At 38.1% G+C, this 25569-nt stretch overlaps 1 protein-coding gene across 1 annotated transcript in view; it reads right to left on the bottom strand.

The window, feature by feature from the left end:
- The window catches only part of SPTLC3 (serine palmitoyltransferase long chain base subunit 3), a 166812-nt gene that overhangs the window by 70668 nt on the left and 70575 nt on the right, over nucleotides 1-25569 (bottom strand). The window contains exons 5-6 of the mRNA XM_003252865.4: nucleotides 11354-11478; nucleotides 8993-9086 (exon numbers count right to left, since the gene is read on the bottom strand). Coding sequence (XP_003252913.2) covers nucleotides 8993-9086; nucleotides 11354-11478 — 219 coding nt within the window. The remainder of the gene's footprint in view (nucleotides 1-8992; nucleotides 9087-11353; nucleotides 11479-25569) is intronic.

Genomic DNA, 25569 nt, shown 5'->3' with positions numbered 1-25569 from the left:
AATTGGTAACTCTAAAAAGCAGAGCACCTCTCTTCCTCCAAAGGAACTCAGTTCCTCACCAGCAACGGAACAAAGCTGGACAGAGAATGACTTTGACCAGTTGAGAGAAGAAGGCTTCAGACGATCAAACTACTCTGAGCTACAGGAGGAAATTCAAGCCAAAGGCAAAGAAGTTAAAAACTTTGAAAAAGAATTAGACAAATATATAATTAGAATAACCAATACAGAGAAGTGCTTAAAGGAACTGATGGAGCTGAAAGCCAAGGCTTGAGAACTACATGAAGAATTCAGAAGCCTCAGGAGCTGATGCGATCAACTGGAAGAAAGGGTATCAGCGATGGAAGATGAAATGAATGAAATGAAGCGAGAAGGGAAGTCTAGAGAAAACAGAATAAAAAGAAACGAACAAAGCCTCCAAGAAATATGGGACTATGTGAAAAGACCAAATCTACATCTGATTGGTGTACCTGAAAGTGACGGGGAGAATGGAACCAAGTTGGAAAACACTCTGCAGGATATTATCCAGGAGAACTTCCCCATCTAGCAAGGCAGGCCAACATTCAGATTCAGGAAATACAGAGAATGCCACAAAGATACTCCTTGAGAAGAGCAACTCCAAGACACATAATTGTCAGATTCACCAAAGTTGAAATGAAGGAAAAAATGTTAAGTGCAGCCAGAGAGAAAGGTCAGGTTACCCACAAGGGGAAGCCCATCAGACTAACAGCTGATCTCTCGGCAGAAACTCTACAAGTCAGAAGAGAGTGGGGGCCGATATTCAACATTCTTAAAGAAAAGAATTTTCAACCTAGAATTTCATATCCAGCCAAACTAAGCTTCATAAGTGAAGGAGAAAAAAAATCCTTTACAGACAAGCAAATGCTGAGAGATTTTGTCACCACCAGGCCTGCCCTAAAAGAGCTCCTGAAGGAAGCACTAAACATGGAAAAGAACAATTGGTAGCAGCCACTGCAAAAACATGCCAAATTGTAAAGACCATTGAGGTTAGGAGGAAACTGCATCAAGTAACGAGCAAAATAACCAACTAACATCATAATGACAGGATCAAATTCTCACATAACAATATTAACTTTAAATGTAAATGGACTAAATGCTCCATTTAAAAGACACAGACTGGCAAATTGGATAAAGAGTCAAGACCCATCAGTGTGCTGTATTCAGGAAACCCATCTCATGTGCAGAGACACACATAGGCTCAAAATAAAAGGATGGAGGAAGAGCTACCAAGCAAATGGAAAACAAAAAAAGGCAGGGGTTGCAATCCTAGTCTCTGATAAAACAGACTTTAAACCAACAAAGATCAAAAGAGACAAAGAAGGCCATTACATAATGGTAAAGGGATCAATTCAACAAGAAGAGCTAACCTAAATATATATGCACCCAACACAGGAGCACTCAGATTCATAAAGCAAGTCCTGAGTGACCTACAAAGAGACTTAGACTCCCACACAATAATAATGGGAAACTTTAACACCCCACTGTCAACATTAGATAGATCAATGAGACAGAAAGTTAACAAGGATACCCAGGAATTGAACTCAGCTCTGCACCAAGCAGACCTAATAGACATCTACAGAACTCTCCATGCCAAATCAACAGAATATACATTTTTTTCAGCACCACACCACACCTATTCCAAAATTGACCACATAGTTGGAAGTAAAGCTCTCCTCAGCAAATGGAAAAGAACAGAAATTATAACAAACTGTCTCTCAGACCACAGTGCAATCAAACTAGAACTCAGGATTAAGAAACCCACTCAAAACCACTCAACTACATGGAAACTGAACAACCTGTTCCTGAATGACTACTGGGTACATAACGAAATGAAGGCAGAAATAAAGATGTTCTTTGAAACCAATGAGAACAAAGACACAACATACCAGAATTTCTGGGACACATTCAAAGCAGTGTGTAGGGGACATTTATAGCACTAAATGCCCACAAAAGAAAGCAGGAAAGATCCAAAATTGACACCCTAACATCACAATTAAAAAAATTACAAAAGCAATGGCAAACACATTCAAAAGCTAGCAGAAGGCAAGAAATAACTAAAATCAGAGCAGAACTGAAGGAAATAGAGACACAAAAAACCCTTCAAAAAATTAATGAATCCAGGAGCTGGTTTTTTTAAAAGATCAACAAAATTGATAGGCCACTAGCAAGACTAATAAAGAAGAAAAGAGAGAAGAATCAAATAGATGCAATAAAAAATGAAAAAGGGGATATCACCACCAATCCCACAGAAATACAAACTACCATCAAAGAATACTGCAAACACCTCTATGCAAATAAACTAGAAAATCTAGAAGAAATGGATAAATTCCTCGACACATATACCCTCCCAAGACTAAACCAGGAAGAAGTTGAATCTCTGAATAGACCAATAACAGGCTCTGAAATTGTGGCAATAATCAATAGCTTACCAACCAAAAAGAGTCCAGGAGCAGATGGATTCACAGCCGAATTCTACCAGAGGTACAAGGAAGAACTGGTACCATTCCTTCTGAAACTATTCCAATCAATAGAAAAAGAGGGAATCTTCTCTAACCCATTTTATGAGGCTAGCATCATCCTGATACCAAAGCCGGGCAGAGACATAACCAAAAAAGAGAATTTTAGACCAATATCCTTGATGAACATTGATGCAAAAATCCTCAATAAAATACTGGCAAACCGAATCCAGCAGCATATCAAAAAGCTTATCCACCATGATCAAGTGGGCTTCATCCCTGGGATGCAAGGCTGGTTCAACATACACAAATCAATAAATGTAATCCAGCATATAAACAGAGCCAAAGACAAAAACCACATGATTATCTTAATAGATGCAGAAAAGGCCTTTGACAAAATTCAACCACTCTTCATGCTAAAAACTCTCAATAAATTAGGTATTGATGGGACGTATCTCAAAATAATAAGAGCTATCTATGACAAACCCACAGCCAATATCATACTGAATGGGCAAAAACTGGAAGCATTCCCTTTGAAAACTGGCAGGAGACAGGGATGCCCTTTCTCACCACTCCTATTCAACATAGTGCTGGAAGTTCTGGCCAGGGCAATTAGGCAGGAGAAGGAAATAAAGGGAATTCAATTAGGAAAAGAGGAAGTCAAATTGTCCCTGTTTGCAGATGACATGATTGTATATCTAGAAAACCCCATTGTCTCAGCCCAAAATCTCCTTAAGCTGATAAGCAACTGCAGCAAAGTCTCAGGATACAAAATCAATGTACAAAAATCACAAGCATTCTTATACGCCAATAACAGACAGAGAGCCAAATCATGAGTGAACTCCCATTCACAATTGCTTCAAAGAGAATAAAATACCTAGGAATCCAACTTACAAGGGATGTGAAGGACCTCTTCAAGGAGAACTACAAACCACTGCTCAATGAAATCAAAGAGAATGCAAACAAATGGAAGAACATTCCATGCTCATGGGTTGGAAGAATCAATATTGTGAAAATGGCCATACTGCCCAAGGTAATTTGTAGATGCAATGCCATCCCCATCAAGCTACCAATGACTTTCTTCACAGAATTGGAAAAAACTACTTTAAAGTTCATATGGAACCAAAAAAGAGCCCGCATCGCCAAGTCAATCCTAACCCAAAAGAACAAAGCTGGAGGCATCATGCTACCTGACTTCAAACTATACTACAAGGCTACAGTAACCAAAACAGCATGGACTGGTACCAAAACAGAGATATAGACCAATGGAACAGAACAGAGCCCTCAGAAATAACGCCACATATTTACAACTATCTGATCTTTGACAAACCTGACAAAAACAAGCAATGGGGAAAGGCTTCCCTATTTAATAAATGGTGCTGGGAAAACTGGCCAGCCATATATAGAAAGCTGAAACTGGATCCCTTCCTTACACCTTATACAAAAATTAATTCAAGATGGATTAAAGACTTACATGTTAGACCTAAAACCATAAAAACCCTAGAAGAAAACCTAGGCATTACCATTCAGGACATAGGCATGGGCAAGGACTTCATGTCTAAAACACCGAAAGCAATGGCAATAAAAGCCAAAATTGATAAATGAGATCTAATTAAACTGAAGAGCTTCTGCACAGCAAAAGAAACTACCATCAGAGTGAACAGGCAACCTACAAAATGGGAGAAAATTTTTGCAACCTACTCATCTGACAAAGGGCTAATATCCAGAATCTACAATGAAGCCAAACAAATGTACAAGAAAAAAAAACCCCATCAAAAAGTGGGCAAAGGACATGAACAGACACTTCTCAAAAGAAGACATTTATGCAGCCAAAAAAACACATGCAAAAATGCTCATCATCACTGGCCATCAGAGAAATGCAAATCAAAACCACAATGAGATATAATCTCACACCAGTTAGAATGGCGATCATTAGAAAGTCAGGAAACAACAGGTGCTGGAGAGGATGTGGAGAAATGGGAACACTTTTACACTGTTGGTGGGACTGTAAACTAGTTCAACCATTGTGGAAGTCAGTGTGGCGATTCCTCAGGGATCTAGAACTAGAAATACCATTTGACCCCTATAAATCATGCTGCTATAAAGACACATGCACACGTATGTTTATTGCGGCACTATTCACAATAGCAAAGACTTGGAACCAACCCAAATGTCCAACAACAATAGACTGAATTAAGAAAATATGGCACATATACACCATGGAATACTATGCAGCCATAAAAAAGGATGAGTTCATGTCCTTTGTAGGGACATGGATGAAACTGGAAATCATCATTCTCAGTAAACCATTGCAAGGACAAAAACCCAAACACCGCATGTTCTCACTCATAGGTGGGAATTGAACAATGAGAACACATGGACACAGGAAGGGGAACATCACACTCCGGGGACTATTGTGAGGTGAGGGGAGAGGGGAGGGATAGCATTAGGAGATACAACTAATGCTAAACGAAGAGTTAATGGGTGCAGCACACCAACATGGCACATGGATACATATGTAACAAACCTGTACATTGTGCACATGTACCCTAAAACTTAATGTATAATAATAATAATAAAAAACAAAAAAAGAATTATTATGTTTTTTTTCATCCAGTGCTGTTCAAAGCTTTAACTTAAAGCTTGTGTCTCTGTTTCCATCTCTACTAGACATAGGAGTAGGCAACTAAATGTTTTGAGAAAAACCAGCTTAGCCAGGAACAGCATGGTAAGAAACAGAACTCCCAGGTGCCTTTTATTGCTTTTTGAAGTACATACATTCTTAGCATGATCGTTCAGGTGACGCTAAAAGTCCTGCTGCTCTCTGCATGCTCCAGATTAGTTTTCTGCTTGAAATAATCTTTTCTTCTTCCCTGATTAGAATTATCTTAATCCTTCAGCATCTACTGCAAATGCCATCTATTTTATGCAATTCCCAAGGAGAAATACACACTTCATTTTTCCATAATGTTTTCTATTGTCCCTTAGTGACACTGATGACAATGACGAAGGTAATAATAGTAATAACATAGCAACTACAAATAATTCAGTAGTTCCCATTGCCAGGCATTGTGCTAAGCACTTATATGCCTTTTCCAACCATAGTATTATTTGTGTATCACAATTATCCTGATTTTTGGAATAGGAAAATTGAGATCCAGAAGGTAAAGTAGTGTGTCTAGGACCACAGTCTCACAGTCTAATAAGCTATAGGATGAGGACACATGTGCATGGGTCAAAGCTTGTACTATGTTTTAAAATATTGGAGCAATGGTTTTAATTTTATATATGTTGTATGATTATAATAATATTGTTAGCTTAAATTTACTTACAGGGAAACATACAAATATTAAGTATACAATTCGATGAATTTAAATAAGAATGTAACCATCACCCCATCAAAATTTTGCCAGAAAGTTCTTTTATGCCTCTTGTCACCAATTCCCTCCCTTCAAACCAGAGACAAGCATTGTTATAATTGCTATCATCATAGATTAGTTTTGTCTATTTTTGAATTGACTTCAAATGAACTCACACAGTATGTATACATGTTTGTGTCTGGTTTATTTTACTCAAAATAATTAAGATAATTTTTCTTGAGAGTCAGCCATGTTATGTGTAGCAGTAGCTTGTTGCTTTTTTTAATTGTGGAGTAGTGTTCTATTGTATAAATAAATAATAATAGTTTTTTTTTACTATCCTGTTGGTAGACATTCGGGTTGTTTCCAGATTTTGGCTATTATGAATAAAGATGCTATGAACATTCTTGTACAAGCCTTTTAGTGGACACACACTTTCATTCCTCTTGGGTAAATATCTAGGTATAGAATTTCTGGATCATAGTAAAGGAGTATGTTTAGCTTTATAAAACGTTGCCAAATAACTTTCCAAAGAAGTTGTGCCATTTTATACTCCACAGGCAATGGGTGAGCATTCTAGTGGTGGCTCCATATCCTTGCTAACATTTGGTATTTTCACCTTTTTAATTTTAGCTATTTTAGTGGGTGTGAGAAAGCACCGTAGCCAAAGCCTATACTCTTAACCACTGCTTGATGTCATCATGGTCCTTTTCACTTTATACAGTAACTTGCATGCATATCTACCTTTCCTACTAGATTCCAGGCCCTCAGATAGCTAAGATATTACTTATCACTTTTATAGTCCTTCAAAGGCCTAACATAGTGCCTGAATCAGAATAGATACTCAATAAATGCTTAATAAATTTTGGCTTGGAACACATTCTCTGCCAACTTTCAATCAAGAGTGTAAAAGAGTAGAGAGAGGAAGAGTGAGGATAATTAATATGGCAGGTGTCTGGTGGTATATCCCAGGGCACACTGGCAAGGTCTGGGGACAGCTTAGATTAAAGGAGGTTCAAAAAATAAGATTCTAGGTCTTATATCTCTCAGTATACATTATAATCATCTGGGGAACTCTGAAAAAAATGCAGCTGTCTTGGCCCCAACCCAGTGGTCATCTTGGAGGATTTCTACCCTAAAAGCCTTAAGCTGGAGAATAGGGAATGCTTGGTTAATGATTAATCAAGCTTACGTTTAGTCTCCCAGTTGGTCATTTAAATATGTATGTACGCTTACCTATCTATCTATCTATATGACAGATATTTGGACTGAGTTGATCTGAGGTGGGCACAGTCATTGATCTTTTATGGATGTTCCCTAGATGCCACTATTGTGCAGCTAGCATTATGAGCACTGACGCAGTAGAATGGAATGAAGAAACAAGGGGTTTACATTGATGATGATCATGTTGATCTGTTCCGAAGAGATAACAACCCGACTATGTCTCTCTCTGGAAGTGAGATTATCACGTTTAACCACATACATAGATGGAACTACAGTTGAATGACTGCCTAGCTATCCCCTTTATCCTTTGCCAAGTAGACAGAGCCTTTGATCAGCAATCATCTGTCATGCTGAAGAATCAAAGGGCACAACACACTTGTGCTAATACCAAAGGAATTCTTTGTAGTCTCTTAATAAACTTACTTGGAGCCCTGAAAGACGTATACTCCAAACATGAATTCCCAACACTGCCAAAATGATTTGCGTCTAGATGTGACAATCCACGATATTTCAGGCAGAACTGAAAGAATTTAACTTGGCTTATCCAAGTCTAAAGCTGAAATTGAGTGTTTGATGCAAAATGGACAAATGAGGTCAGTGTATTTTGAATGACATTAAGCTAGATGTTATAGCCACCCTATAAGTCTGAGGGGGCCACAGTTTGGCTCTTCTGGAAGGTCTGGTCCTGAACTCCACTCTAAATGTTCATCTTCACGTAGCTACTGAAAGCGGCTCAGTAAGGCATAGCCAGACCTCACCCCACTCAGTGAGAGCCATAGATTTTTCACTGGAACAACTCTAAGAGTTAGACAAGGGGGTTCACTTGAGAATACTCCCATGCATTTTCTTTCCTCCCCCATGGGACAATTGTTCTTTGGTTTAAGATTGCTGCGAGGTGGGCAGAACAGAATTGAAACAATTCTTCCTCAGTTCTCCGTCAGCCTTCTTCTTGTCACTTCAAACTTTGTTACCTCCTTGGAGGATGGAGGTGAGAGCTAGGAAAGAGGAAAAGGGAAAAATGAAGGGGAAGGGAAGGCAGGAGAGAAAGGTGGTAAGGAAGAAAGAGAAAACAAATTTTTGTGTTACATGTGTGTGCATGTGTGTGAGTGCATGTGTATGCATGCACGTACACATGCACAGAAAGAAGGGAATTTTCCAACGACAATAACAAATTAGAATCAAAACCTTTCAACTAGGAGGATCCTTACCTATCACAGAGTTCGACACCTCATTTTACAGATGAGGAAAATGAATGCAAGAAAGATGAAAGCATTTATACAAAGTGACACAGTAAGTCAGGAACAGAGCTGGACGAGAGAACTCAGGTGTCCACCACCGTCCACCTCCTTCAAAGTGTTTCCTGATAATTTCCATGCTGCCTCATCAAGACCCTAAAAGAAGAAATAGCCTTCTGCCTGCTCCTCACCACCCAACCACACAAACCAGAGCCTGAAAGGACATTTCAATGAAGTTGAATAGATGGTTTTGTTGGGTGGGGATCTGAGCATCTGTGGGTGGGCAAAGTGAAAGGAGGCATTCTTCTAAGGAATAGGCTCATTTTTTACCTGACCTTAACACAAAACTTAAGTCTTCAAACTTTCCCAAGGCAGAGCTGTAGAAAAGGAAGAGTAATAACACTTCTGATAATTAAATGGCAGTCCTAAGAAATCAATCATGTATTTAGAGGTCACATTGCAAAACCACTAACAGTGACATTAATGTGTTTGGGTTACACTTAACAATCTGGATGTTTAATGCATTTCAACCATTTGTTCCAGGTCACCAGAGGTTAACAAGCCAGGAGTGAATATAAACAAAATTGTGTTTCACGAGGCTATGCTGTCAGCTTGAAGAACAGAATAAAGCCTCATCAATAATCTTTACTTTCTTCTAGGAGCAAGCCAGTACATGTTGAGTAAATACATTGATACTCACTGTTGTGTTTGAAGATTCTTATGGTTGCACCTGAGAGTCGGGCCCCAAGCACAAGCGATGCGTGGTTTAACTCATCACTTAAAATGAGGCATCCCTGTGCAGAAAGCAAGCAAACAAAACACAAGCCAATAAATAAAACCAAGGAAAAACAACTTGTGGGGACAGGAAGACACTCTACAACCTATAACACAATTTCTAAAACTCACTTTAATTTTAAAAGGCCAAGAGTTTAACCTGGTGTCTATATGGACAAAATCATGTATAGCAGTTAGCTGAGGGAGATGGGAATTGTTTGAAGAGATTACATGTTCACTGCAACATTTGCATATAGTTTTCAGCAGAGAAGTTCATCCAAGATCTTTGTTAAGCACCAGGCAGAGCCTAAAGTGTTGATCTCTGACAGGAAGACTGGTAGATTTTTGGGTGGGTTATGAATTTGTAGGGGCACTTCCATGAGAGATTATTTGGAACAGTTTTAGTTAATCCCCCTGAAAGGCAAGGGTCTTTTGTGCAGGACAATTCAAGCTCTTACTTCTGATTCTTATTTTCCACTGTATTAATATCCCATGTATGCAAAAACTTCACTGTTTTACAGTCAAGAACGTTGAATTTGGAAAAGTATGGATGGCAATTCAGTCTGAGGTATGTGGATAAAGTCAGCCTAACTTACTGCTTGTGAATTACTCTTTGTAAAATTATTATTCTTTTTAAACTAAACATTTCTAAATTGTAAAACTGCTTAAGCATACCAAAAATACAGGCAAATTATGGTGGACTTTTGTCTTTTGTGGTCTTCCAGAATCTTTGAATTCTCCATTATATCTCTGTAGTTTCACACACAGCATGTTTTGAGTTTTTTTGAGGCAAAAGCCACAAAAATTCCCATATATTTGTACTCTAGATATATGCATATTTCTAATTTTTCTGGTGGAACATTTAGGAGTTATTTATAAGCCTCCTACCTCACCTTTCCTAAGAACAAGACATTCTCCTATAAAAATCACAATTCAATGATCACATCCAAGAAGTTCAATGCTTTTACAATACTATCATTTGCTATACAGTTCAAATTTAAATTTCCCCAACTTTTCTAACGATGTCTTAAAGCTCTTTCTAGACATTATCATTCGTTTGATGCAAAATCCAGTCTAAGACCATACATTGCATGTAGTTGTGATGAGACACATTTTCAAAGGCATAAATTTGATTAATGTACTTGCTTACTTGCAATGAACCAGCCAACTTCCCATTTTTTTCTGAGGAACAATTTCAAACACCGGCATGATTGTCATTATATGGTTCATTGCCATTTGACACCTGCTTTCATCTCTGGTCTTTTCTTTGACCATCGTTCTATATTCTAGTTCCTCCAAACCTATGTATTTTACACATGCTGTTCCCTCTTCATGTCCTAAATAATTCAACTTATTTATCTGTTAAAATTCTGTTCTCCTCTCACCATTTTTGCACAGACGTTGCAGACTTTCCCAGGAAGGGTTTTGGGCAGCTCTTTGTCCTTCCTCGTATATGGGCATGCCTTTTCTGTGGTATTTGTCCTATTGTATTCAGTACATTGTTTCCCCCATTAGACTCTAAACTACATAAATTTAAAATACATAGGTCTTGTTCATCTTTCTATGTCTTGTATCTTCCCTTATATGAGGACATAGTAGATTCTCAATAATTGGTTTATTGAATGAAAAAATAAATGAGTAATGTAGGACAAATATTTTGTCCAAATAAATGCTTAATAAATATTAGCTCTGAGAAGTTGCAGATGGGAACTCAGGAGCCCAAAATTATGATTGCTTTGTTAAACTGTCATTGAAGATGTATTCCGACCCATGTCTAGGGCTGCAATTATATAATCAGCAATATCATGATAAGATTTGCTGGACTAAGCTGGCATGCTTATTCAAAAATACCAATATCCAATCAGTTTCTCCTAAGAAAAGAACCTTCTCAGCCATACTTCTTTTTTTTTTTTTTTTTTTTTTTGAGACGGAGTCTCACTCTGTCACCAGGCTAGAGTGCGTGGCCTGATCTCAGCTCATTGCAATCTCCACTTCCTGGGTTCAAGCAATTCTCCTGCCTCAGCCTCCCGAGTAGCTGGGACTATAGGTGTGTGCCACCACGCCCAGCTAACTTTTTTATTTTTAGTAGAGACGGGGTTTCACCATGTTGGCCAGGATGGTCTAGATCTCTTGACCTCGTGATCCGCCCACCTCGGCCTCCCAAAGTGCTAGGATTACAGGCGTGAACCACTGTGCCCATCTCAGCCATACTTCTAACAAGGACCTACTCAGAGTTACAGTTCTTAGGAGTAATACAGTAGAAGACAATTATGTTAACAATTCTCACCTTTCCAACTAATGCCGGGATATTCATTGAGTTAGTTGCGAATCCCATCCCAAAGACCATAGCTGCTTCCACATTCAGGAACTTAGCCACAAGGTCCTCCAACTCCTTGTGCTTATCTAAGGTGCCTGCACATAAAATTACATGAGGAGTGAGCCTTCTGTTTTCAACAAGGCCGATTGAAAACTCAAATTCCAGTGCATACACATCACCAAAAGACCTATACAAGATTGCTTGTAGCAGGAAGATTTGCCATTGTCCTAATCTAGAAACAGCCCAAATATTCAACTATTGTAGAATGGAAAAATACAATATGGGGTATTTATATAGTGGAATTCAATACAGCAATGGGAAGGAATGAACTGCTGCTCCACACAACATTGTGGATAAATCTCACAGATCTGTTGTTGAGTGAAAGAAGTCAGACATCTAAAAAAGTACAGGCTGTATGATTTCGTTTACATAAAATATGCAACCAGACAAAACAAATCCACGGTGTTAGAAGTCAGGATAGTAGTTACTTTTGTTAGGAGCATGAAGACGGTTTTTAGATTCTCTGAATCTTCTATTTCTGCGTTTGTTACATAGGTGTGTTTGCTTTGTGGAGATCCATTGAGCTGTATACTTACGACTGGTGCACTTTTCACCATGCCATAAATGAAATATAATTTACCAAAAAACCCACAATTCTTCTCTCTTTTTACTCTACATCTCACAAGTAATTAATTAAATTATAACCCCATCAGAGTTTCCCCACACCTAAATGCAAAACAGATCCCATGATTTCCATAGATACCAATGAAACTAGTTATAATGTATTGAACCTTTGGAATGTACTAGATACTGTGTTAAGCTCACTATTTAGGTTCTCTCATTTAATCTTAGAAGCCCAATAATGCAGGTATTTTTACTTCACAGATAAGAAAACTGAGGCTTAAGAGGTCACCAGTAAAAAGCAACAGAGATAATCTAGTTTAACTCCAAAGTTTAGTTTTTACCTCTTTACAATCTCTTACATGCTTGCCCTTTGATCCCTTCTTAAACATAATCCCCTCTTGCTTTGCTACAGCAAATGTCGATGCTCCCCGTATTTTCTGTTTGCTATCACTTGAACTCCTAGGTCTGCACAGTCCAATATGGTAGCCACCAGCTACACGTGGTTAGTGCAACTGAGAAACTGAATTTCAAATTTTATTTTATTTTAAGGAATTTAAAATATAAAGCTAAAGCATAGTAAACTGCATTTCACCAATTGCAAATTTATTTTTTGATAGCATTACTTTTCATATTAATTGTTGGAAATTTAATGTCTTTATGAAGATGTGCTGTAAGTGTAAAATATGTACCATTTTCTGAAGCCATAGTACGATGACAAAAAGAATGTAAAATAGCAAATTGATTTTTTTTTTTTTTTTGAGATAGAGTCTCGCTCTGTCATCCAGGCTGGAGTGCAGTGGCGTGATCTCGACTCACTGCAACCTCGGCCTCCCGGGTTCAATCAATTTTCCTGCCTCAGCCTCCCGAGTAGCTGGGGCTACAGGTGCATGCCCCCATGCCCGGCTAATTTTTTGTATTTTAGTAGAGACGAGGTTTCACCATGTTTCGCAGGCTGGTCTCGAACTCCTGAGCTCAGTCAATCCATCTGCCTTGGCCTCCCAAAGTGCTGGGATTACAGGCGTGAGCCACTGCACCTGGCCCGATATTTTTTTATAGTGATTACACATTTAAATGGCAATAGTCTGCATATACTGTGTTAAAGAAAATATATAATTAAATTGATTTTACCTGTTTTATTACTTATTAAATATGGCTATCAGAAAATTTAAAATTACACATGCATCTTGCCTCATGTTTTTATTGAGCAGTGCTTTCTAAATGATATAACAGAACAGATAAATGTACAAGTGGAGAGATGCTGTAATTTGTACACATAGAATGTAGGAGCTGTTGCTCAGATTTAAGTTAGAGAAGTATTGTTAGCATGTTTAGGGCCGCTATAAACATACTTTCTTCTGCCTAAGGATCAACATAGTTTACTATACAGAGTATGATATAAGAAGTATTTAAATTGGTAAATTAATTTTCTTACTGTGCTACAATGGTAAGAAGGTATTGAGTGGTCAGTTCTAAGATTTATATTGCATTTCATGTTGAAGAGGCACTTGGTGATCTTTGCCCTTCATGAGAGGTCACACTGAGGGGCCTTACTTTTCAAGCTAGAATTTGTTTATCCCCAAAGTTATTAGAAGGCATAGTAAAACAAGTGTTCTAGGCCAGGCGTGGTGGCCCATGCCTGTAATCCCAGCACTTTGGGAGACTGAGGTGGGCGGATTACCTAAGGTCGGGAGTTCAAGACCAGCCTGGACAACATGGTGAAACTCCATCTCTACTAAGAATACAAAAAAAAAAAAAAAAATAGCCAGGTGCAGTGGCGCGTGCCTATAATCCCAGCTACCTGGGAGGCTGAGGCAGGAGAATTGCTTGAACTCAGGAGGCGGAGGTTGCAGTGAGCCGAGATCATGCCACTGCACTCCACCCTGGGTGACAGAGCGAGACTTCGTCTTAAAAACAAAGGCCAGGCACGGTGGCTCAAGCCTGTAATCCCAGCACTTTGGGAGGCCAAGGCGGGCAGATCACGAGGTCAGGAGATCGAGACCATCCTGGCTAACACAGTGAAACTAAAAATACGAAAAATTAGCTGGGCGTGGTGGCGGGCGCCTGTAGTCCCAGCTACTCGGGAGGCTGAGGCAGGAGGATGATGTGAACCTGGGAGGCGGAGCTTGCAGTGAGCTGAGATTGTGCCACTGCACTCCAGCCTGGGTGACAGAGCAAGACTCTATCTCAAAAAACAGAAAAACAAAAACAAACAACAACCACAAAAAACAAGTGTTCTAGTAGTCAATCTGACTCAAGATTTGGTGCAATGTTAAAAGTTTACATTGTAATTTCAAACTTTGTATTATCAAAGATATATTATGGAACAGAAAGAGAAACTAATATTTGGGAATAAAACATGGGCATATCATTTGCCAGATATGTGTTTACCTAAAAGAGGCTTCTTCCCAATTGGAATGGTTCCAAGAACAGATAGTGAAAAGGCCAACAGCCTGGGCAATTGAAGACTAGGTTCTGGCTTTAGCTCTTCCATTACCAGCTGTGTGAAATCTGGCTACCTTTCCTGAAAGTTTGCAGAGGGATTGAGAAAAATGCCATTTTAGGCTTTCCTGATGTTGTATGTACTATTTCCTCCACATAAAACCATTTTTTGCCCTTCATCTTTTCTCTCATGCCTTTCTCAGCTTCCCCAGGGAGAACTGGTCATTTTTCTCTTCCGAGATTGAATAACATTTATCATATGATGATTATAGCACTTATTAAGTTGAACTGAGAATGTTTCCAGGGCAATCTTCTCTAGTACAGAAAAAGTCCTTGGGGTGCAGATACTGTGTGTGAGATCCCATGACTTCCATAGATACTGACAATAGTATCATAGACGGCCATAGTATCAGATAGTCTATGATGGTGTCATAGATGTTTGTCTTGGCAACCACAGTGTCTAGCACAGTGCTGACACATAGTAGGTACTTGTAGAGTTATATGGGGTCTTTTGATGAATAATGAAGACAGGGCTGAGCTTAGAGTAGGAGATGGCACAGGGAAGAAAATCGAAAGGCCATTCAATGCCAAGGCAACAAGGTGACTAGCCAGTGAATACCAGCTTGAAGACACTGATTCCTAGAGAAGCCTTCTAGTAAAGACACAGGGTGCCCACACTTTGCCAACTTGATATATTTCCCCTTTCCTGCCCAGAGGGTCAGGTGACAACTGGCCCAGTCGCCCAGAAGTGCATGAGCAGAAGTTCATGATGCATCTCCATGTGTCTTTCTCTACCCTTAATCTTTCCAAAACCTGCTATCTCGGGAGCGTATCTACAACAGTTGCATCACTAAAAGTTGTTAGGATGATATGGGATGTGTTGTCACGCAATAAAACAGCCAGCCAACTCATGAGAAGTGGGTACGTCTAAGACCATTCTGAGAAATTGCTCCCTACAAGATCCTTTCCATTAGACCTGGCTTAAAGACAGGGAGGAGGCTAGGCACAGTGGCTCATGCCTGTAATCCCAGCACTTTGGGAGGCCGAGGCAGGAGGATTACTTGAAGTCAGGAGTCTGAGACCAGCCTGGCCAATACAGTGAGAACCCTATCTCTAAAAAATAAAAAGTAGAGTAGCTGGGCATGGTGGTACGCACCTATAGTCCTAGCTATTTGGGAGGCTGAGGTGAGAGGATTGAGCTTAGGAGGTTAAGGCTTAAGTGAGCTGTGATCACACCACTGCATGCCAGCCTGGGTGACAAAGCAAGATCTCATTAGAAAAGGAAAAGAAAAGAAAGAAAAAAGGGAAAAAGAAAACAAGGGAAGAGAGAGGAAAAAGGAAATGCAGGTGTCCATCTGAGGTCTGAGGTCCCCAGACACAGTCCTTTTTCAGGATTTCCAGTGGGCACATGGTTAGGAAAGTGATTTTTAGCCCCTAGATGCAAGACCAATTTCTATGACCAGATGTCTCACAGCTGAGTTACAAGTTAAGAGCGGTTTTGCATCTAGGGGCTTACCTTCATTTATATAGAAAACAATAATCCCCAAACTCCATTACCATGGAATTTCTCTGTTTAGTGTTCATAGCTCAGATTTTATTAACAAACCTGAAAGATTCCTAGGATGGCTGAGGATCTTTCACCACTTCTACTTCAGGAAGCCATGCCTTTGAAAGTCGGATTGGACTAGTCTAGGGTGAGGTGGGTTTTTGAAGGAATACTGAAAAATCTTCCTTCTAATCAAGGGCAGCTTTTCTCTTCCTGCTCTTCATATTCAAAAAATAAAAATGTAGGAAGAGCTTGGGGAAATAAAGTAGTCACTAGAAGCTTTGCTTTCTACAAACAGTAATTCAGGCCATACCCTGATTGAGTAAAAGTGTCAACTTGCAGTTGGTGGTCCAAGTACTTAGGTAATTCTAGAAATCAAGTACAACATTTTGTCTTTGGTAAATAAATATTGACATTTTTAACTCCTAAGAAAGCATAGTTATAGTGCTAGCTGAAGGCATAAATAAATCCACAATTGTTGTTTTTTTTTTTTTTTCTGTTTCTCTGTGACATTTTAGTCTCTGGAAGTCAATAACAGCCATAGATTGGCTATTGAAAATGGATCTCTGAATTGCTATGTTATGCATATAATGAATCTCATTTTTGTCCTGGTGGTCCATTTATCCAGTGTTATATTCAAAACCTGCCTTATGAATAAAGTAATAAACACAAACTGGAAGTATCCTCTTGTCAGCTCTCTAAGTGGTATTTTCATGTGCCAAGTGCCACATTTGCTGCCATCAGTCAAATCAAAAATTAGATTCAAGATAAAGTATCAATATTCTATCTATGGACTATATGCATGTCTACTGAATTTTTATTGATACTGACTGGCTCGTACTCTTTAGTCAGAGATTACTGGCCTACATATTGACGTTGGTTAATAACAAAGAGTGTGGGTGTTATTAACAAGCCTGTTTCACGACTACCAATTCTTCTTTTGTAGCCCGCGTGAAGACTATTTTCCAAATTGTAACTGTAGCCACTTTTGGTCCAGAATGTCCTGTTCATAAACTGCTCCTTAGACCTGGCCTAAGAGCAGGTGGTTTATTATGGGGACCTGCCAGCTGTTCCATCTTGCCATTCACACTGTGGGTCAGAGCTATGAGTTCCCATCTGTACCACTTTGCTTGAACTGGTAATTCTTGCATTAAAGCCAGCATTCACATTCTGCTTAAAGAATTCCATCTTGGAGTTATGCTTCAAAAGCATTTGGGGTACTCTGCTGTCCTCTTTGATCCACTTCCGTCCAGTCTAATGGAGGTTATGGAGCAATATTGCTTCTCCAGTGACTTTGATTTTCTGGCCAACATTCCAAGATAGTCTAGAGGAAGCCAGATGTAGTATCTGAAATGGGTCTAAGTCACACAGTTATGCTGAGCATAGGCCACTGCTGCTGGGTTAAGGACCCTCCATCATGGTGAAGTCTGGAAAAATGGTGGAAATAACTTTCAACTGCCCACTTACTCAGGCCTTCATTTTAAACAAACCCCAAATCAACCTGCTTTTTGGCAGGTTGAAGCATCAGCAAATATTAGATCAGATGTAAATAAAAACCTTAAGTGGGGCACAGGTATATAATTATGATGGTCCTTCACATCAAATAATTATGATGAGAGAAGATTTTCTAAGTAGACAGAATAATAACTTCTCTCTCATCCCCTGGTCTCAATTTTCTTTCCGTAAAGTTTTATTTATTTTTCTAAATAATGTGTAATGAGTGTTCACCAATGTACCATGATTGCTTAATTTAATCCTCATACTCTATATCCTCTCCAATCCTCACACCTACACATATTCTATAAAGTAGGCAACTGTATCCTTATTTAACTAGTGAGGAAACAGGTACCAACGTGATGCTACTTGAAGGAGGCAGAACTGATAAATGCAGACCATCTGCTTAACAATGTGCCAGCCTAATAGACTGAAATATTTTGAGCCTTATCTCAATTGTCATCCAAGTTTTTGAGTTTGGTACTATTATTATCTTCATTTTATAGATGAGGAAAAAAAAAACCTTGAGAGTTTAGTTTACCCTCAAGACCCTTTGGAGGTTCCAAGGTCACACAGTTAGTAAGTTTAGAGCCAAGATTCAAATTAGCATGTCTGACTCCAGAGATGAAACACTTCATCACAATTCCATGGCTTTTTCCAAAGCAGGAAATTTTGGCAGCTGTTAGCCCAAGGGTTGCTAAGCATCTGTATGTTCTTAAATATATAAAGCTTTGTTGTTATAAACATCATAGGACAATTTATTGAAATATTAATGTATGTACGTTCTCCTTAAAAACTTTTTATTCCCCTCCTTCCATGTTTAGTAAGTAACCAGGTTGGGTTTAGTCTTTTGTTCGTAGAGAGGTTCATGATACAGGGTCCAAAGCAGGAATTATTTCCTTCCAGTCTTTATAGAAGCTTACACAAATTGAAGGGATTCCATTAGGAGTACTCAAAGGAGAGGACTCAAGGTATGTGAAGCAGAGAGGGTAAAGAGGATTTGATCAAGACTGGGGTCAATCGATCCATTCGTATCTCTTGATGGTAGCTACCTGGGGACAGTTGCAAGTTGCATGAACATGGCTTGAATGCTAGATACCGGAGTCTCTATCCTCACCATAGACTCCTCAGCCTCCAACACAGGACAGAGACACTAGGTTGCTGGACCACAGGGCTTATATTTAAACAGTGGGCCAACAGTGTTGACCAGTGTGGTTGTGGGACCAAGGCCCAGGAGACAGCCCTGATGTTGGGAGCTGCCTAATAATCTAAAAGCTTTGCTCCATCTTGAAGAATGGGAGCCTCAATATGGACTAAAAATAGAAATCCAGATTGGGAATTGGGGCCAACATTAACTTGGTAATAAAAAAAGGAACTTGAATAATTCTTGCACTCTTGAGTTTGTGATACACATGGCCTTTCCATTCATTACCTATGTGACCTTGGGAAAGTTATTGAGACTTTCTGGACTTTGGCATGCGCTTTCATAAAAGTAAGTTAGACTAAACTCTAGGGACCTTGCTGAACCTCAGTTCTGTGATTTCATTACTCCTTCTGTATTTTACTTTGACTAAATGGCAGAGAATTAAGTCTGGAAGTAGTATATGACAAGATGAAAGGCTCTATATTGTACCTTTGATGAAGATTAATACATAGGCCCCTATGTGGTCTTTTAGTTCTAGCTCTTCATTAGAAGAGTTTATTCTACTCCTTCTGGGCTCACTAAAATAGACTCAAATTATATAGGGGCTCCAGGCTGGTGAATAGTTCAGAGGAATATACACATATTTACCCTGAAGGATGATAATAGAAACATAAAATAGGTAGATGAAAAATAGGGAAAGTCTGGATAAACTCCTGGACCCTGCTACTTAAATCTTTTCAACCCTGGGCTAGTTAACACTAGGTGAAAAGTCAGGTCACATATTTAGGTTATGTCTTGTCTATGAGAAGAAACACAGGTGTCAAGATGGTCAGAAATGACTTCCATTGTACTACCAGATCTAACTGTTTTGCATTATCAGGAAGAGTATAGAATAAATGGATTGGTATTACATTTCTGTCACATGGTTCTTTTGCCACCCTCAATGCTCCTCTTCCCAAAGATAATCACCTGGATATGAGAAATTAGGGGCAGACATTGATGATGTCCTTGGTCTTCTTCAAGTTGATATCACTGGCCTTAAAAGTTATACACAGGTGCCAGTGTCAATGAAGTTTGTATTCTTTATATACACAGGTGCCGATGTCAATGAAGTTTGTATTCTTAATATATTTGGCTCTAATGAGAGACTTAGTCTAAAGGAAGGAGCTTGGTGTTTGGCTGATGTGAACTGAGATTTGGAAATGTGGCTCACTGCTATAAATCTGGAGGATTTATTTTCTCCAAATCATTGTGATGTCAAGTACTTGTCTAGATCAGCAAACTTTTGATAGAGATCTAGAGAATAAATGGTTTGGGCTTTGCAGGCCATGTGGTTGTTGCTGCAACTATTCAACTCTGCTATTGTAAAGTGAAAGCAGTCATAGGCAATACACAAAATAATGGGTGTGGCTGTGATCCAACAAAGCTTTATGGACACTGAAATTTGAACTTCATATAATATTCATGTGTCATAAAGTCTTATTCTTATTTTTATTATTCCAATGATTTAAAACTGTACAAAAACAGGGGGCAGCTGTATTGGTTTAGTGACCTCTGATCTTGATGGTTTCCAGTTTTTGCTATGAGCAGTATGGGGCAGTACAAATGGCTCTCCAGTGGGCCTCAAGAGAACTGATGTCTAGTCTTCTCAACCTACAGACTGTGGAAACATTGATTGGCAAGTCATTAAAAATCTCTGGGGCTTCATGTGTCTCATCTTATGGTATTTATGTGGGAAGGTGGAAGGTGGTAGATCTACAAATTCTGAAATTCCATGAGTTTCAACATTGTTTGATCATCCCAGATATCACTTTGCTGGCAAGTATTATACTTATGTAAAATTACTGTCATATCTTGTTGAATTGTGCTTGGCTTTGTCGAACCTATAGGACTAAATTCTACACTTGCAGAAATATGCCTGCTAGTTGAAATTGAGCTGTGCTATAATTTCTATCATCGTCAGGAGAAGGGCAATTACGTTGTCAGAACTCTACTAGGTCTCAGGAAATTGCCAAAAGGCTTTAAGAAACCAAGATACGCTTTCATTTTTCTCCTCCCAAACAATTCCTCCGAGAGTCCCATTCTCCTGAAACATACTCTTAAAAGAAAATTAAGAGGCTTGAGAGAAATGCAATAAAATCTCATTAATCGGAATCTATAATAATTTGGTTTGAGAGGAATTGGCACCATTCATGAAGAAAGGTTTTGCGGTGTCTATTAACTAATTGGAGCGGGGATGTTCATTGCTAATTTAATCAAATTCACTTCTTGAAAATGTGTTTGTTACATTGATTTACATAAAAATATGTTAATTAAAATTTCTTTTTAAAAGAAAGTTAAGATCTCTACTTGGTAGCTATTTTTTAGAAACTGCTCATTCTTAAGGCAACTTAAAAGGCCACAAGAATATATTTATTTAAAATATACTTTAGGCATATTGCATATTTAGGCTGGTCCCTTCTTCAAAAGCTCAGATTAACAAAACTACATTTCTTAGACCTAGCTACAAATTTTTGAGAAAGAAACACAGGAAGAGCCTTGATAATTTAAATTAAATGATAGCAGATAATTTGTTAGGAAGATAAATGGTTGGGAGGAGGGCTTTACAAATTCTCTAATGATTAAGAACAATATGCTGGACATCCTATAGTTCATAACCTATAGTTCAGCAATGTATAGCCAATTATTAACCAATGTTATTTCTGTATATCAGTGACAATTGCCATCAGGTAAGTTTGCACCACTCCTTGTTCCTCTTTGCCTTTAAAAACCTGCTTGTGGCAAAGGCGGGAGGGAGCACTTCCCAAGGCAACTTGGAAATGTGTCCTGGGAGGCTGTCCTCAACTTCGGCCCAAATAAACTCTCTATATTAATTTTGCTTCAGTTTCTTTCTTTAGGTCGACAGGAGGAACTAGGATTTGAGTTCAAGCAACTTAATCCCAGAGCTTTTGTTCTTGACCATGGTGCTAAAGAACTTCATTATAATTTCAAATGACTGAATAATATTATGCTAAACAGATCCACCAAATATATTAAATCAATTTCTGAGTGTTGGAAACATACTTGTTTCCCTAATTTTATCATTATTAGTCTCACTGCAATTATTATTCTTGGACATACTTATTTAAATACTTTATTCAAGTTTAAATACTTATTCATTTTTTAAAGACAAAATTGCTCAAAATAGAGTTACAAAGTTAAATGGCTGCTTTTGATACCTTTTCAAATTGCTCTCTAATTTACTCTATCAATGGTATATGAGAGTGCTCTTTTCTTCACTCCTTTGAAACTACGGGGTATTATTTTTTTTTTTTTTTAACTTTTGTCAATTAGGGAAAAAGGATATCTCAATGTCCTAATCATTCTTTGGGGTGATGTGATAATGACAAAAGGGTTGAGAAATGTCACACCATCCTGGCTGTGCAGTTTTGCCTGTTTGTTTTTTTTTTTGGAGAAGGATTTTCACTCGGTCGTGAGGCTGGAGTACAGTGGCGCAATCTTGGCTCACTGCAACCTCTGACTCCCAGGTTCAAGCGATTTTCCTGCCTCAGCCTCCCAAGTAGCTGGGAGTACAGGCACACGCCGCCACATCCAGCTGATTTTTGTATTTTTAGTAGAGACGGGGTTTCACCATGTTGGCCAGGATGGTCTTGATCTCTTGACCTTGTGATCCGCCTGCCTAGGCCTCCCAAAGTGTTGGGATTACAGGCGTGAGCCACCGCACCCGGCCAAGTTTTGCCTGTTTTGAACCTTATCAAAAACGTATCCTACTTCTTAAATTGGGATATTCTTTTTTTTGTTGGTTTGTGAGAGTCTTTAAGTGTTAAGAATATTAACATGTTGTCATATATATTGGGAATAACTTTTTCCAATTGTGTTCTTTGACTTTTACCTTTGTTAACCTTGTTTTCTATGTACAGAAGTTTAAATGTTTCACTTTGCTGAATCTTTTCCCTTCAGGTTTCTGCGGGTGTTTTCTCTGGTTCCCTGCCGTATTAGGACAAAATAGACTACTGTTAGAATCAGGCTTGAGAAGCCTGAAGGGCAAACAGCTGTGGCAGGTGGTTGGGTTGGGAGCAGGCTGCCTCACCTCCAACAGGGAAGAGTGCCTGCCCATTTTCCATGACCAAGGTGGCCCCTGTGGCACTGAGTCAGCTTGCAAGACCCCTCCCACACAGAGGGCATTCTGCCAGGATGAGGTGAATTCACCTGGAAAAGATGGGAGGCCAACACAGGTTGTAGAACTGAGCAGGGTTTGGTCATAAGCGACAAACTAGAAAAGAAGCATTGCGCACATCAAGGAAACTACAGTCTGACATTCCTAACAGGGTCCTCCCTGGGAACACACACAAGTGTATTTCATATTTGAATTGTCTCAGTAATTTTATTTTACTCATTTGATATTTTTCATCAATGCATTTATTCATTCACTCATTTATTTTGAAAGTGTTTTTGGTGGTGGTGGTGGTGGTTTTTGTTTTTTCCATGTCAATCTCAAATGTATTTGCAATTTATCTAGGTGTAATTTACCTACACGCAATATGTGAGGTGGGAATATAACTGCTTCCTTTATATGACCAACCAGTTATAACACTAATCATGAAATCATTGATCCTTTTCTCACCTGATCTGAAATACTCTTCTTATCATATACAAATGAGAGTGCAATGTTGCATCTCTTTCCAGGCTTTTAGTTTCTACCCACCCACCTCTACCCTGCCTATTGAGCTTGTGTTCAATTTACATATTTGTTTGGGGAAGAATTAATATAATTACAATACTGAATTTTCCCCTTCAAGGATATGGTATTTCCGTCTTTTTTATAAATGTCTTCTGTTAAGTCTTTTATAAAAGTTTTGTAGTTTTCTTTCAATAGGTTCCAAACATTTTCAAAATAAGTTTATTCCCTAGGTGTTTGCTATTTTTGGTTATATTTAGTAGTAATATTATTTCCCTAATATGTCTCTTACTGTTTATAGTTGATTATTAACTTTACTATATGAATTAAAATTGTTCTTTATTGAATCTTTTTATGTCTAATAAATGTTTGATTACTTAAATATGTAAAGTGGAGGAAAATGGACCAAAACTCTGTTTTGAGTGGAGGGATGGGCTCACTGTCCTACTTGCTCAATTCCCTCTCTCTCTGTAGCCTCGAGAACAGCCCCTCCACAAGTCTCACTTGCCCTCCATAGGTCACAGCTTGAAACCCAGAAGGTGAACAATAAACTCATCTACAAATAATGGCTATTTTACCTCTTCCTTTGTAGTATATATACTTCTTGTTCTGTTGTACAATAGTCTTTCAATAAATATTCATTAACTTAGAGAATGAATAATTATATTGTTTAGTACTTGCAAAGCTTATTAAAAATGATAGTAAAACAGGCATCTTCATCTTTTTCTTGACTTTAAAATAAATACTTCCAGTATTTAACCAAGAATCATAGTACAATCTCTTTGAGGTACATATTTTTTATTCTATTCAGGAATTTCTTGTTTATTTTCTATTTAAAATTTTAGAGAAATGGATAATGAACTTTATAAATGCTTAGCAGCATCTATGAAGATAATCAGTTTACTTCTTAGCTATTTCAATATTTTAAATTATCTCCTTATTGAACTATTATTTTGATCCCTGAATAGCATTACTTGATTATGTTATTCTGTTATTTGACTGTACTGTTAGTCTCGATGCCAATTTTTATATATAATATGTATAATATTATAATATTACTTATACAATATTTATATTTATATTTTCTTTTTACATATTTATAAAATATATATTATATATTACAAAAATATATAATAGTTTTATAAGTAATATTATTTAAATTTTATATATAAAATATATAAAGTAATAGTAATGTATTCTTTTTCCTTTATTAAATGCATGTTTGTTAGATTTGGAGATCAAGGTTATGTTAGCTCAATCATTGTCAACCATGGCTGCTTATCAGAATCACCTCCAGTGATTTATTAAAAATACAGATGTTGGGCTTGGGGTGGTGGCTCCTCCCTAGAATCCCAGCATTTTGGGGGCTGAGGCAGGAGGATCACTAGAGGCCAAGAGTTTGAGGTTACAGTGAGCTGTGATTACACCACTGCATTCCAGCTTGGGTAACAGAATGAAACTCTAACTCTAAAAAAAAAAGTACAGATAGCTCGGCTCAATAGAAATTACTATTTCAAATTCCTAAGTTTCCGCTTTTAACTTTAATAATTCAATACTTTTGCTTTTCTTTTATTCCTTGCTATGTTCGTTGCCCAGTTTACTAGCTTTCATCTTTCCTGCTTAGTAAAGTAAGACTTATATTTTCCTCTATGTACACAACTAGCTGCTTCCCATAATCTCATACTTGTTAGTTTCTTATTAATTTTTAGTTTTATTCACAGGATTCAAGAATGTGACTTATGTAGGTTCTACTTTTTAGAATTTCATGTGGTTTTCTTTGTGGCATAATATATAGTAGATTTTTATGAAAATTCAGTGAGGATTTAAAAAGGTGAAGTATAGAGGTAATTTTTTTTGTTGTTCTGAAACATTTTTTATAATATGTTTAGACAGATAGCATTTTGGATTAGAGGTTTTACAAAATACTACTTTTATATACATTTTGAAGATGTTTTTACAGAAACTTATTATATGGGCCAATTATTATATTGTATATTTATTTTTGCCCTATCTTATTCTTTATTTTTTTTTTTATTGTTATTATACTTTAGGTTTTAGGGTACATGTGCACAATGTGCAGGTTTGTTACATATGTATCCATGTGCCATGTTGTTGTGCTGCACTCATTAACTCGTCATTAAGCATTAGGTATATCTCCTAATGCTGTCCCTCCCCGCTCCCCCCACCCCACAACAGTCCCCAGAGTGTGATGATCCCCTTCCTGTGTCCATGAGTTCTCATTGTTCAGTTCCCACCTATGA

The sequence above is a fragment of the Nomascus leucogenys genome, chromosome 11, assembly GCF_006542625.1.
Source record: "Nomascus leucogenys isolate Asia chromosome 11, Asia_NLE_v1, whole genome shotgun sequence".
Lineage (NCBI taxonomy): Eukaryota > Metazoa > Chordata > Mammalia > Primates > Hylobatidae > Nomascus > Nomascus leucogenys.
This window is presented reverse-complemented; position numbering and strand designations above follow the sequence as displayed.